Here is a 12,937-nt window from a genome sequence, read left to right on the forward strand (position 1 = left end):
AATATCCAACGTAACTGAGCACTTGTCAATTGGTAATTTCTTTTTGAAAGACCTTATACAAGGTTCAAGATTTACTGTATTCTGGAATTTTCGGGATCCAAGTAACAAAACTATGTTCGGATTCACTGATCTCTTAACAAAGATTAGTTTTATGATACTAGTTTTTATTTGAACAAGGATGACTTTTGGATGACTTTTCTCAATCATTTATCTGAATTTCTCATGTGAGCATTTATTGATAAAGCTTACTTTGAACGTAGGCACGTAAAATATAGTTTGGGATGGACTTTAAAAAACATCGCTTGGACCAGATTGCATGGTGCTTTTTGTTGTTAATGTGATGTGCTATTGATATATTTGTAAGTAGCATGAAAAAAATGTCAAAACTTGTCATAGTTATTTCCACCACCCTAAAGAATGTATCGCCTCAATTGTATGCATTTAAGATGAATGTTGTCTATATTTCTCCCGACATATCTATATTAAGATCTTCAACCATAAAATTCTCCAAGCTCAAACATGAAGAACCTATATGGCATAGGATTCATCAAATAAATATACTTGAGAAAAGTGTCAAAACTCAAACACAGTTTCTTGTAGATAGCTGTAGAACAGATGAAACTTTACATATGACAATTCACTGAAACGATAGACTTTGTAACCTTTGCCTAGAAATGAAATGACTCTATCAAGCCGTCTATAATCAAGTATTTATTGGAAAATTCAGGGTGAAAACGATGTGTTCTATTGAAGCGTTAGATCAACTTAAAGATTATTAAAAAACATAAATGCTCGCAAGTAATTATCAACAACAAGCCATAAAAACTGACTGAGATGTTAGTTTACTCTTTTAAGCTTCAAAAATGATACCGTCAAAGAAAGCATTAAGAAGTCAAGTTTGTTTATAGATTTATCCTTCAGTGACATCAAGATATTTGACGATTGAATTTTGACACAATCATGATACAATTCAAATCTTATTTTTACGTTTTCTCTCTCTCCCTCATTTACTTATTCCCTCACAGTCTATTAACTTGAAGTTAGACATTAACATCGTTGGATACCGGTCAGCTCAGTGGTCTAGTGATTAAGCACTCTCCCGCGAGACTGATAGGTCCTGAGTTCGAATCTCGGGTGGTAGGATCTTGGATACGCACTATTGAGGAGTTCCATACTATGAATAAACGGCCGTCCAGTGCATTTAGGTTTTCCAAGGTGGTCTAGCCTCAATTGACTCATGAATTCAATTATTAAATTTATATAAATTTTGTTGTCAAGTGAATAGATCTTTATGATAATTAGAAGTATTTGAATTAATGTGCTAAGTTGGAAGTTTCAAAATAGTGCATTTTGAAGTCAGATAGTACTAGATGAGCATTAATGAACGTATTATATATGAAATTAATAATAATATGGCAATCAAGTCGAAAGGAATCATTAATTCACACAAATACTACAAACTTGTTCTTAAGAGTTACATTTATGAACGAACTAAAATGTAATTTTCTTAAGATGCTTACAACTTTGGACACTTTTTGTATATTATAGTAGTAACTGTTAAACACATTTAAACATAGAAAATAAGTCTTGGCTATACTAGTTTCAAAAATGTCAAATAGGGAAATAAGGTTTGAAATTTTCATTAAATAATGTTAGTCAGTTAGTCAGCTACAACGTAGGACCAGGCACATATATGCATTGGTCCAAGTTACCACACCTCATTAGCACAACAACATGAAAACTAAATCCATAGAAATAATTACTTTATTGGTAGCAATATACAAAAGAAAGATTGCATATAAGCAAGAAGGAATTAGTTGATAGAAAGAAAGATATAAAGTAATTTTAATCTCACGCTTTAAGGAAAGACAGAGAGTGTATACACCTATGCCATTGTGATAGATTCTGAGCCATGTCACACAGAGTCTCCAACCATTGGTTACGATAGTCACGCGGACTCCAACCAAGTAGTCTGCATCTACCAACATGGCTCAGACTAGAAGCTAGTGACTTCAAGCACGGATGCCACGTTTTGGTTTGGCCGTCCCTAACTTCCTTCCAACCATTCCCAACACTAGTCAGCATTGCGCGTCGTGGTAATCGGTGTTCAAGTATAAGTAACGCATGGCCCAACCATCTCAGTCAATGAAGGTTCACAACCTCACCAACTGATTTGCCACCATTCCCCAATGCCTTGTGTCTAACCTCACTATTGCTTGCCCTGTGATCTCAGAAGATGCCAGCAATATTTCTAAGGGATCTGTGCTCAAATACTATTAGCTTACGAGTATCTTCTACTCTTAATGGCCACTGTCCTCAACCGTCAAGTAGAACAGAACGAACTGCTTCACAACATACTTGCCCCATGTTTGATAGACGGATATCTAACCTTCGCCATAGGTGATGTAAGTGGGAAAAAGCCAAATAAGCCTTTTAAATCCGTGCAGAAATTTCGTCAGACACCAACTCATTAGTGCTAATCAGACTTCCAATATAAGTGTTGCCAACGCGTTCGACTACTTCACTCCTTATCCTTAGTTCAGGTATTGACGCAGGCCAGTCCTGAAGCAACAACTTGCATTTAGAGGGGGAGAAACGCATTCCAAACATCCTGGCATTGTTGCTCAGTGCTACCAAAAGACTACATATTATCAGCGTCTTCACCAAACAGAACTATGTCATCTGCGTATTCTAAGTCGATAATGAAACTTCCTGAAAGGAGATCAATTCCTGAGAATCCAGTTGACGAGAGCGTTATTTCCAGTAGTAGGTCTATGATGAAATTAAACAGAAATGGAGATAGTGAACTGATAATGCACTGATTGATTGCCTATTGTTCGATTACAAGAAGGTGAATTAATACATAGTAATGACATGATAATTACATAAATCATAAACAATCCATCGAATAAAAATTTGAGGGATCACAGTTTGTGAATCATTTTTTTAAAAAAAAAACACTCGTTCATTTGTACTGGTTATTTGAATTTTCCCACTGATATTGAAGACTGCTATTTATATCTCTTTCTAGCGTATATGCATCCTTTGAAGATTGTCTCGATATTTTCATTAAGTCACAAGCATTATACACACAGATGGAAGCGAACAGTATTGAGTTTGAATCACAGAATAAATATCAACTCTGAGATCTAGGTATATCCACATGACGCGTCCCAAATAAGATAAAACTTACCAGCTGGATTTCATTGCTTGCCACGATCTATCTCTGCTTACAATACCAAATATTCACTGTAACAAATTAGAAAATAGTATAGTTGCATAAAATTAGTTCAGATAACAGTTCGTAAATAGAGTCATTTATATATATACCGTTCCATGAAATCTAAATTGTTTATGCTTCATTGAGATCATAATTCAAGTTTTGTTTTAGATAAATAAAGATACTCTATCCTTTCAACTTAACTTTGCCTTTTTTAAATAAGAATTCTAAAAGAACTAATTTCAAGTTATTGAATAATTTGTAAAATTACCATATTCAATATTATATTGACCTACTACTCATTATAGTTTACCAGTCAAAGTATAGTTCACTATCTTTCTGACCAATAAGACTTTTATTGAAGTTAGTTAATCCGTTGATATTTGTTCCTCCCATGGGAGTGTGGACCCTACCACCACCATCACCACCACTAAAAAAAAATAAAAGAAAATAAACACAGAAACTCTAATCTCCCAAAAATAAAATATTTGCCTTACTCACATTCTGTCCTTTTCTCTCTTTCTCTCTCTCACACCCTGTTTTTCTCTTATAATCCCGTTTCTCTTCCTCCAACCAACATATAATGTAACAGGTAAGGGAAATTTTTTAAACATACTTTTTGAGGGGTGAAAATATCGGATAGGAATTGCGGAATTTTTAGACTAATGAAAATGAACCAATCAAATCATCACAACCCACAGGTATTAGTGAATTTTAGCAAATAACATAAAATTTCTGTGACCTTTATATTATCCCATGGGTTTTAATAGACTCTCCAAGGCATAATGAGAATTTTTGTAATGATATGAATGAATGTAGAAAAGTAGTTTGTTAATGATTGGTTAAAAAGTCTTTTAGTCTATTTGTTTGTATGTACATATATCCCTAATGTAACTTATTGTACACCCCCTATTTTCTAGTACATTTCAATTTGATAACCTGTAGTTATATAAGATGAATTTTAACCTTGTATCCTTTCTATATAACTATTCTGACCACCACCATCCCTATGTATCATTCATCTATTTTGTTGTTGTTGTAGAAATAACATTCTCACAAAACTTCTCAAGTTAATCTATTGATTTAACTTATCAAGCTTCAATAAGTATTTCATTTTTATTTCCCAACAGTCTTACTCCCGAAGGATCAGCTATACCATATATCTCATTATATACAATAAGCAAGTAAATGAATGAATGAATGAATCTCTAAGGGTTTTATTGGCCTAACAGTATAATTTCTTGTTCATCTACTTGTTCAACTTCATTGATCGTTCAAAAATATTTCTAATAACATCAACTATTTCATTCAAGATTTGTGTTTTCCCTTGAGGTTTATGTAGTTTAACTGAGAACTTAGTTACAACTAAATACAATCTATCATTTTACTAATATACTTTATGAAATCGATCGATTATCAAATATATATCACTAATATTACCAAATATACAAATCTATCAATTTTAACCTAGTGATCATTATTTTGATTCATTGTTAATTCATTTTATATTATGATAATTTTGATTATATGGTATCTATATTCATTAAAGCGTGAAATCATTAACAGTGTTAATAATTTACTTGATCGATATCTAAATCAATATTGTGTTCTCCCAGTGGAGTTAACGACCTAACATTCATTTGATCTCATTATTTATATTCATAAATATATATATATATATATATATATATATATATATATATATATATATACATAATACACTGACATATATTTGTGACAAATAAACTGAAGTAAACGTGATCCAATTTATTGATCATTGATAACCAACATTCTTGTCTATGGAAACAGGTAGGAAGATCTATATATAATTTAATCTTGTTTTGTAGTTGAAGTTTTGTTCTTTTTAGAGAACAAAAATTGTGTAGAACAAGTTCATAAATCAATAATCATTATCATTATTTTATCAATAATTTTGATGATGGAAAAGAATTATAATTTAGATGGATACTTTATTATTGAATCCTTCAAAAATTAAAAATCATCCAGTTGTAGAGCTTTTAATATTGTTCAGAATATAATTGATGTAATAAGCTCAGAAATTAAACAGTCTAGTTAATATCTTACATACATCTTATGTAGGATGGGAAATATTTCGTTTATAATTACAAATGTTACAATGAAGTTATTTTATGATATGTCCTAGATCAAGTACAATTATAAATAATCTCCAGTAGGACTAATCATCAATTTATAACATTTACTGTTCAATGTTAGTCCATAATTGAAAATCTGAAAGCACTGGATGGTTGTTTTTTTGTTCGAATATGGGATTCCTTAACAGTACACACTCACAATCTCACATGCAAGACTAAAACTTCTGGAATCGAATGAATGTACACTGTTGAGGAGTCCTATACTAGGATGAAATGGCCATTCAGTGCTTCTAGATTTTCAATAACGGACTAACATTGATCAGCTTATTATTTTATTGAAATTCAACAATCTCCATAACCTAAAATTGAAAATCATAGCATGTAGTCACATATTTTCATCTTATTTATTATTACAATCATTTCACAACTAGTTCATATTAGATATCACATTTAGATAACTGAAATAATATTTAATAGAGAAAGAAAATACAATAACTAATCAGTCAATAAATTGTATAATTCACTTTTCTAATACTTTTAAAATAACTAGACTGATTTTTAAGCAAAAATAGATAGTGGCTATTAGTGGAATCCAGAACATTTGTTTCGTCCTATTTGAAACTTTTCAGGTAGATGTACTTGCATCTTAGAGTTGATATTCACTCCGGGACTCAAACCCGGTGCCGTTCGCCTCAAATGCCACTTAGCTATTGAGTCCTGATAATGATTTGCCACAATACTAGATGAATTTAAACTTCACTCCACTACACAAGCCATTGGCTATCTAAAATCGGTAGCTAAGTGAATAACGCGATGACATTTGAAGTGAACGGTATTGGATTGAAGTCCGATAGTGTACATCAATTTTAGGATGCAAGTAGATTCAGTTGACGACTTGTAGATGAAACGAAACGCATGTCTTGGATTCTACCGATAGCCACTATTCATCCAAGCTTAGAATCCTTGTGAATTAAGACAATATCGAAGCAATCCATACAGAATGCACATCTATCAATAAGAGACTGATCGATTGCAGTCCTAAACATCAGTGGGAAAATTCAAGTAAACAGTACTAAGTGAATTTAAATTTATTTCAGTCAATATATAAAAATACATCAACAGTATATAACGAAGAATCATTTCGAAGTGAAATCAGTGATTTTTTGTTACATAGTTGGCAACTGAAATTATTGATTATTTCGGGAACATCTTTAGGTTGTTAACAAGTTTGATAGTTGATGTAAAAAGAAAAAAAAAGATTTCTTGACACTTTAAATCTAGATAAACCATTAAAACGCAAAGCATAGACTTTTCTAAAGTTAGAACTTAACGATATACGTGTACAATTTGACAATGAAATTAGTTCAGGTAAATTCCCTAAGTTTAATCTTTTGTAGAATAATAACTTGATTAAAGTAATACTTACTCACTTACTTACATACGCCTGTTACTCCCGATGGAGCATAGGCCGCCGACCAGCATTCACCAACCCACTCTGTCCTGGGCCTTCGTTTCTAGTTCCATCCAATTCTTGTTCATTTTTCTCATGTCTATCTCCATTTCCCGGCGTAATGTGTTATTTGGTCTACCTCTTTTCCTTTGGCCTTGAGGGAAAATACGATTAAAGTAATAGAGTATTTATAAATCGATTATAATGTATGCTACTTATATCTACATAAGTAGTATATAAAAACCAATCAGACGTGAAATGTTTGACAGTAGAAAGTTGGGAAGATAAAATCGAAGAGGACGCGAACAAACAGTAATTATTATGGCAATAAAAAGAACAATGAAGTTTGAGACAGTTGATGGAAGATTTGCAAATGAATTATCGAACGTATGATTTTTTTACAAAGAACTCTGTAATTTTCGTGTTAATATAGATTGATTGTCCCCAACTGTGTTCTTGTTCATTACATGAGTACTTTTCTATCGTTGTCATTGACTTGATCTTCTCTAGTATTCACAATGGTCATAATAAATATTTAGTGATATCCAGATTTTAGTTAAAGATAATTGATAGATTATAAAACGTTTCTTTGTATAGAGAGCAATTACTGAACGAGAATGACTTGTCAGCCTTCTTTTTGAAAACATTTATTCTCTTAAACAGAATATATAATTGACCCAACAGCAAAATGTCTAAAATGAACATTCCTTCACAATGACATTTTAACATTAAGCATATAATTTAGAAAATTGATCAAAACGAATTTCTATGTTTGATCTGATGTTTATGTATCTGATCCCTAGTTTAAATTGTTATTACACACTACAGAAGAGTTTCACACTAGATTTATTTATTTGTTTATTTGAACACATAAACATTGGTTCAAGATGGCAGCAAGCATATATGCGTCACACAATAACAATGGGGCCAGTAGTAGTTATCATTGATATGTATGAGGGTTGTGATACTGCCCGAGTGTCCAAACTGAAACAAATGGTTTTCTTAGGGGGCCACGCCTGGAGCCTTCGACCTAAAGTCTGATCCACAAGGCAGTGGAGAAACGTCAGGAAATACAGTCACGTGGTGGTCGACGATCAACAATTGGTTCGTACGCCATTTGTTCCCTCAGGTTCCTGGTGCCCATATTCGCCATTGGTTTGGAATGAGGGTTTTCACGCTCCTCTAAGTGAATCCTTCATATCCACTAACCCACTTAAAGCTCTGAATATTCACTTTTTGTCTTCTGAATTTCGTAATGAACACCTGCTGCCTCGAGAAGGCAGTTAGTAGGACTTCTGTAGGAGCGTCTGTATAAGCATGGCGATGTGAGAACATTTAGAGAGAGATAACTGACTCTCCACACCCTTGACCGTAACAGGGCATTTGGAGGCAATTGTAATAACTATGCAGTATAAATATGGGTGGTAACAATGGAAGAAATACTTCCGAAAGTCCCAACTCTATCAATATTCGTCCCGTTATAACAGTATCTTAAATGCTTGCTTCGAATCTAAGTTCATTGTACATGTATCATGCACCTGTATTACTTGCTTAAACCAATCTTCCTTGATTTGTACTGAATAACTCTTTTGCAGTAACCAGGGCTCAAAGCGAAGTGATGAGTTATTGACGTTATTTTGAAGATATACATCGATTACTTTGTTAGTTAACACAACGTATTTCTGTCCTAAACTTTTCTTTTTAATTTCCAACTTTTTAGGTTATAACGTATTTCTTTCTTAGTAAGTATATTCTTAGTAAAGTTGAATAGTGGCTAGCAGTGGAATTTAGAATGAGTGTTTCGCCCCACTTGCGACTGGTCAGTGTTACGTATCTGTACATCCTTTTGTTGATGTTCACTGTGAGACTCGAAGCCAGTACCTATCGTTTCGTACACTCACCTCGTTATCCACCGAGATATTGAGTCCAGCTAGTCACTATCGTGTACAACGATTATGAATTTTATTTGTGAGATTTTATGTATTTCTATCACTAATGTTAACGATTACAAATGATCAGTTTTGTTTAGGATACGGATTGCCTCAGTAATAGGACAACTAGTATCCCAAGTAGGTTATAGCGCTTATCCTGGATTTCAATGTCAAATACTATTCAACTTGATTAAAAAGGAAAAAGATTCGAGCGAATAATTGTTTTCAATAACTTCATCATTAGGCTCTACAGTTATAAGTCCATAATTATGATATTTTACAAAGGCCAAAATAAAGCATGTATTGATGAATTTGACAATGTTATACGTTAAAAATGGTGAACGTTTGCATCTGTTACGACATATATACTTCAAAAAAGCATGACCAAGTGGCCAATATCAAGACAATCCACAGAGGAAACGCATGCATTGAAAAGAATAATCATTGTTCAGATGTCGATTTCTGAACTGCTAACATCTAGCTGGTGATCACTCAATATTTATCGTCAGGATAGGTGGAGAAATAAGGAAAGGAAACTTGTTGAAATACTTTATGCTAAGGATTCTATATTGTACCAAAAATATAATATTGAATAAAGTCATTAATAAAATGAGACGGATCAATTACAAACCTTATTCAGTTAATAGTTGGTTAATATGAACCTGTAAATAGTAGAATACGGTAAAAATATGATTAGTTTTGATAATTTGATCTGGCTTTGGTAATACAGAGTGTGATATTTTGCTTATAATTGATTGATTTGGTGAGACTATAATTTATGGACGACCTTTGAGCGACGTTAGACTGACCTTGAGAGTGTCCGCTTAATAACCAGGACCAAATGAGGGTTATGAACTTGTATGAGGAATTAGGATTGTAATTTACAGTTGACGATTAAGCTTAGGAATCAGATTTCGGGTTTTCATCACGAACTGACGTCGGCTATAATGCCAAGACTCTATTTATCCAAATGGATTAGTGACTTTCGCGCCAAAATCTGAGACCTGTTATCTCATATTTGATTGATTCAAACATAAATTTTAGTCTCGCCGTTGTTTTATTCTAGTTCAAGGTGAAAAGGATTTCAGATCAGACACTTGGTTCTTGTTGTAAAACTTAAAAATCTCAAGTTTATTCCATGGTGATATCGTAGGTACAAACTAGTAAGATCACATTAGTAGTCATGAAGGCTTTTCAATGATACCTGTTTTTTTCATTTATCTTAATCAATGACGTAACTGACCTTCGAATTCAGTTGAACTATTCACAAATCTCATCATAAAACTGTTTGTTTACCGTTTATACTTATTTTATCGTACATTTTATTACAGGTAATTAAAAGTAATTATTATTAATAGAATATAATGCAATAATTAATTATCAGTATTCAATGGCTACAACAATGAGTTTATCTAACTTATCCACAAATATCGATTTATTATCATCATCATCATCATCAGCAGCAGCAGTAGTAGCAGCATCATTACATGGACATGATGTAACTAACCAAACAAATAATAGTCATAATTCATTAGATCAATCAATTACACCACAATTATTTACTCAATTAGGAACAATTACCTCTTCTACAATATCACGTGATCCTAATGAATTATGTACAAATTTAAATATGGTTGATAGACATTTAACAAATTCTAATTTTTCTTCATTTATTCAACAACATTCACAATATCCTATATCAAATCAATTAACATCAAATTCATCAAATTATTTTACACAATCTAATACACATTTATCTACAACTAATTGTGTCAGTATGTTACAACAACAGCAACCGCAACCTCATCATCATCATCATCATCAACATCAACATCAACAACATTCAGAATTGAAACGTGATCATTATGAAATGTTAGATATGTCAACAGATCCAACTAATCAATTTGGTTTAGTACGTTCATGGATAGCTCAACAACAACAACAACAACAAAATCGGCAGAATAATGTTAATCATCTTCATCATCCTAATCCTCATCAAAATTCACCAGAATGTTCTAATTCACCATCGGATCAGTCTAATTTTTTAATTAATACACCTAATCAATCACATGGTTGTCTTATGAATTCACAATCACAAAATAATAATAATAATCCTAATTTTAATCATATTTTATCTATATCACCTAATTCTTTGGGTAATCATAATACAACTAATAATAATAGTAATACTAATAATAGTACAAATAATGGTACTCGTAATGGTTCAATGGTTTCTGCATATTCTGCAGTTGCTGCAGTACATCATTTAACTCAAATGAGTAATCAAATGGTTGGTGCAATAAATGCAAGTAATAATAATAATAATCCTAATAACAATTCTGTTGTTGGATGTTTATTTGATAATACTACTGGTTCAATGATCAATAATCATGTTTCGTTCAATAATAGAGGTTTATCATCGAATCAGTTAGTAAATCCTACAAGGTAAAAATTGTTATATGATTATGCATGCCTCTCTATCTAAAAGAAAACAGTTCTTATTATTTCATTGCATTTATTAGAATGTTTACTTCTTTTAAAGAATTTCACATTTGTCAACAAGCTGAACAAGTAATTCAAATGATACTAGGCAACCAAAAAAACATGTCCATGTAATTAATTTTGGGTCACAAGCTGTGTGTGTGTGCGTATGTGAACGTTAGGGATGGAAATACCACTTGGTTGTTTATATTGGACGGTTAGACATTAAATTAGATTTAAGGTCAGTGTTCGAATGACCGAGATAGTTCACTACTTACAAATAATATCATCATAATCCAAATGATGAATTCATTTCATTATCTTTCACGATCTCACTCAATAATAAAGAGTTTGAAATGAAGTGAGAAAAATGTATGAATTCTGAATTCACTTAGTATTGTTTACTTGAATCTCCCACTTGATGTTTAGGGCTGCAATTGATCAGTCGCTTATTGGCATATATACGTTCTATGTTAATTGCCTCAATATCGCCTTAAATCACAAGCATTATAAGCAAAGAATGATAGTGGGTAGCAATGGAATCCAGGACGCGCGAACAGTACTGGGTTCGAGTCCCAGAGTGAATATCAACTCTGAGATGCAGGTACATTGAGCTGACGAGTTCTAAATAGGACGAAACGCACATCCTGGATTCCACTACTATCCACTATCCATCTTTGTATATATTCTGGTTTTAAATTAGACTGATATAATACAGTATGGCGTATTACTACTTACATTGTTTAATGTTATTTTCCATTATTTCCCAGTGTTTACATATCCCTCTACTTTCTACAATATTGAATTTAGAGCATTTAAAACTTTAGGGAAAATAAATTACAGTTTTTAGATCATTCGATTGGTGTATATTTAATATATTTTAATTAACTAATTAATTCCATAGATTGAAATCATGAGTCAATTGAAGTTAGACCATCATCGAAAACCTGGAAGCACTGGACCACCGTTTCGTCCTAGTATGGGACTCCTCAACAGTGCGCATCGACGATCTCGCACCCCACGATATTCGAACCCAGAACCTATCGGTCTCACGCCAAGCGCTTAACCAACAAGACCGCTGAGCTGGCCCGCATCCAATGGTGTTAATGTCTAACTTCAACTAATCCATAAAATTGAGCGACACATCCACCATTGTCTTCAGTGAGTTCCTATCTCACAACTGACCCAGTCGAACTCCACTGGTAACGGTGCGGGACCGTGGATGCGCACTGCTGATGAGTCCCGTACTAAGACGAAACGGCAGTCCAGTGCTTCCAGGTTTTCCATGGTGGTCTAGCTTCAATTGACTCATGATTTCAATCTGTGAAACTTCTAAAATCTCCACAAACCCCTTCTGATAATTTCATAGTTTTTAAATTATTAATTCAAATAGAAAAAAAAGAAAAAATTCAACTTATGCTGTTTGAACATTTTGTTAATTTAGGGGTTTTTGAATTTTGTGTAGTCATCAGAAGCTGTGAGATGTTGGATTCAACAATGTTGAATTTGAAACAGTTACTCACTCACAATATCAGAGGATGATTTCACAATGTTATCAAAATCAGATAATATAAATTATTGGATATCAACCCAATTTTTTGAAATAATAAGTGCAAATAGAAAAACCTGTAGGTTCTGGGTTTAATCATTGATGAGGTTGTGAATATGTACTGATGGGTCCTGCATTAGGACAAAAGAGTTATCCAATGCTCTTTGATTTTCAATGGTTGTTTACCTGAAG

At 32.8% G+C, this 12,937-nt stretch overlaps 1 protein-coding gene across 1 annotated transcript in view; it reads left to right on the forward strand.

Annotated features, from left to right (window-relative positions):
- The first annotated feature begins 7,915 nt into the window (after positions 1–7,915).
- The window catches only part of EBF1 (Transcription factor COE1), an 82,213-nt gene continuing 77,191 nt past the window's right edge, over positions 7,916–12,937 (forward strand). The window contains exons 1-2 of the mRNA XM_035733335.2: positions 7,916–8,066; positions 10,176–11,160. Coding sequence (XP_035587260.2) covers positions 10,595–11,160 — 566 coding nt within the window. The 5' untranslated portion in view covers positions 7,916–8,066; positions 10,176–10,594. The remainder of the gene's footprint in view (positions 8,067–10,175; positions 11,161–12,937) is intronic.

The sequence above is a fragment of the Schistosoma haematobium genome, chromosome 3 (genome assembly GCF_000699445.3).
Source record: "Schistosoma haematobium chromosome 3, whole genome shotgun sequence".
Lineage (NCBI taxonomy): Eukaryota > Metazoa > Platyhelminthes > Trematoda > Strigeidida > Schistosomatidae > Schistosoma > Schistosoma haematobium.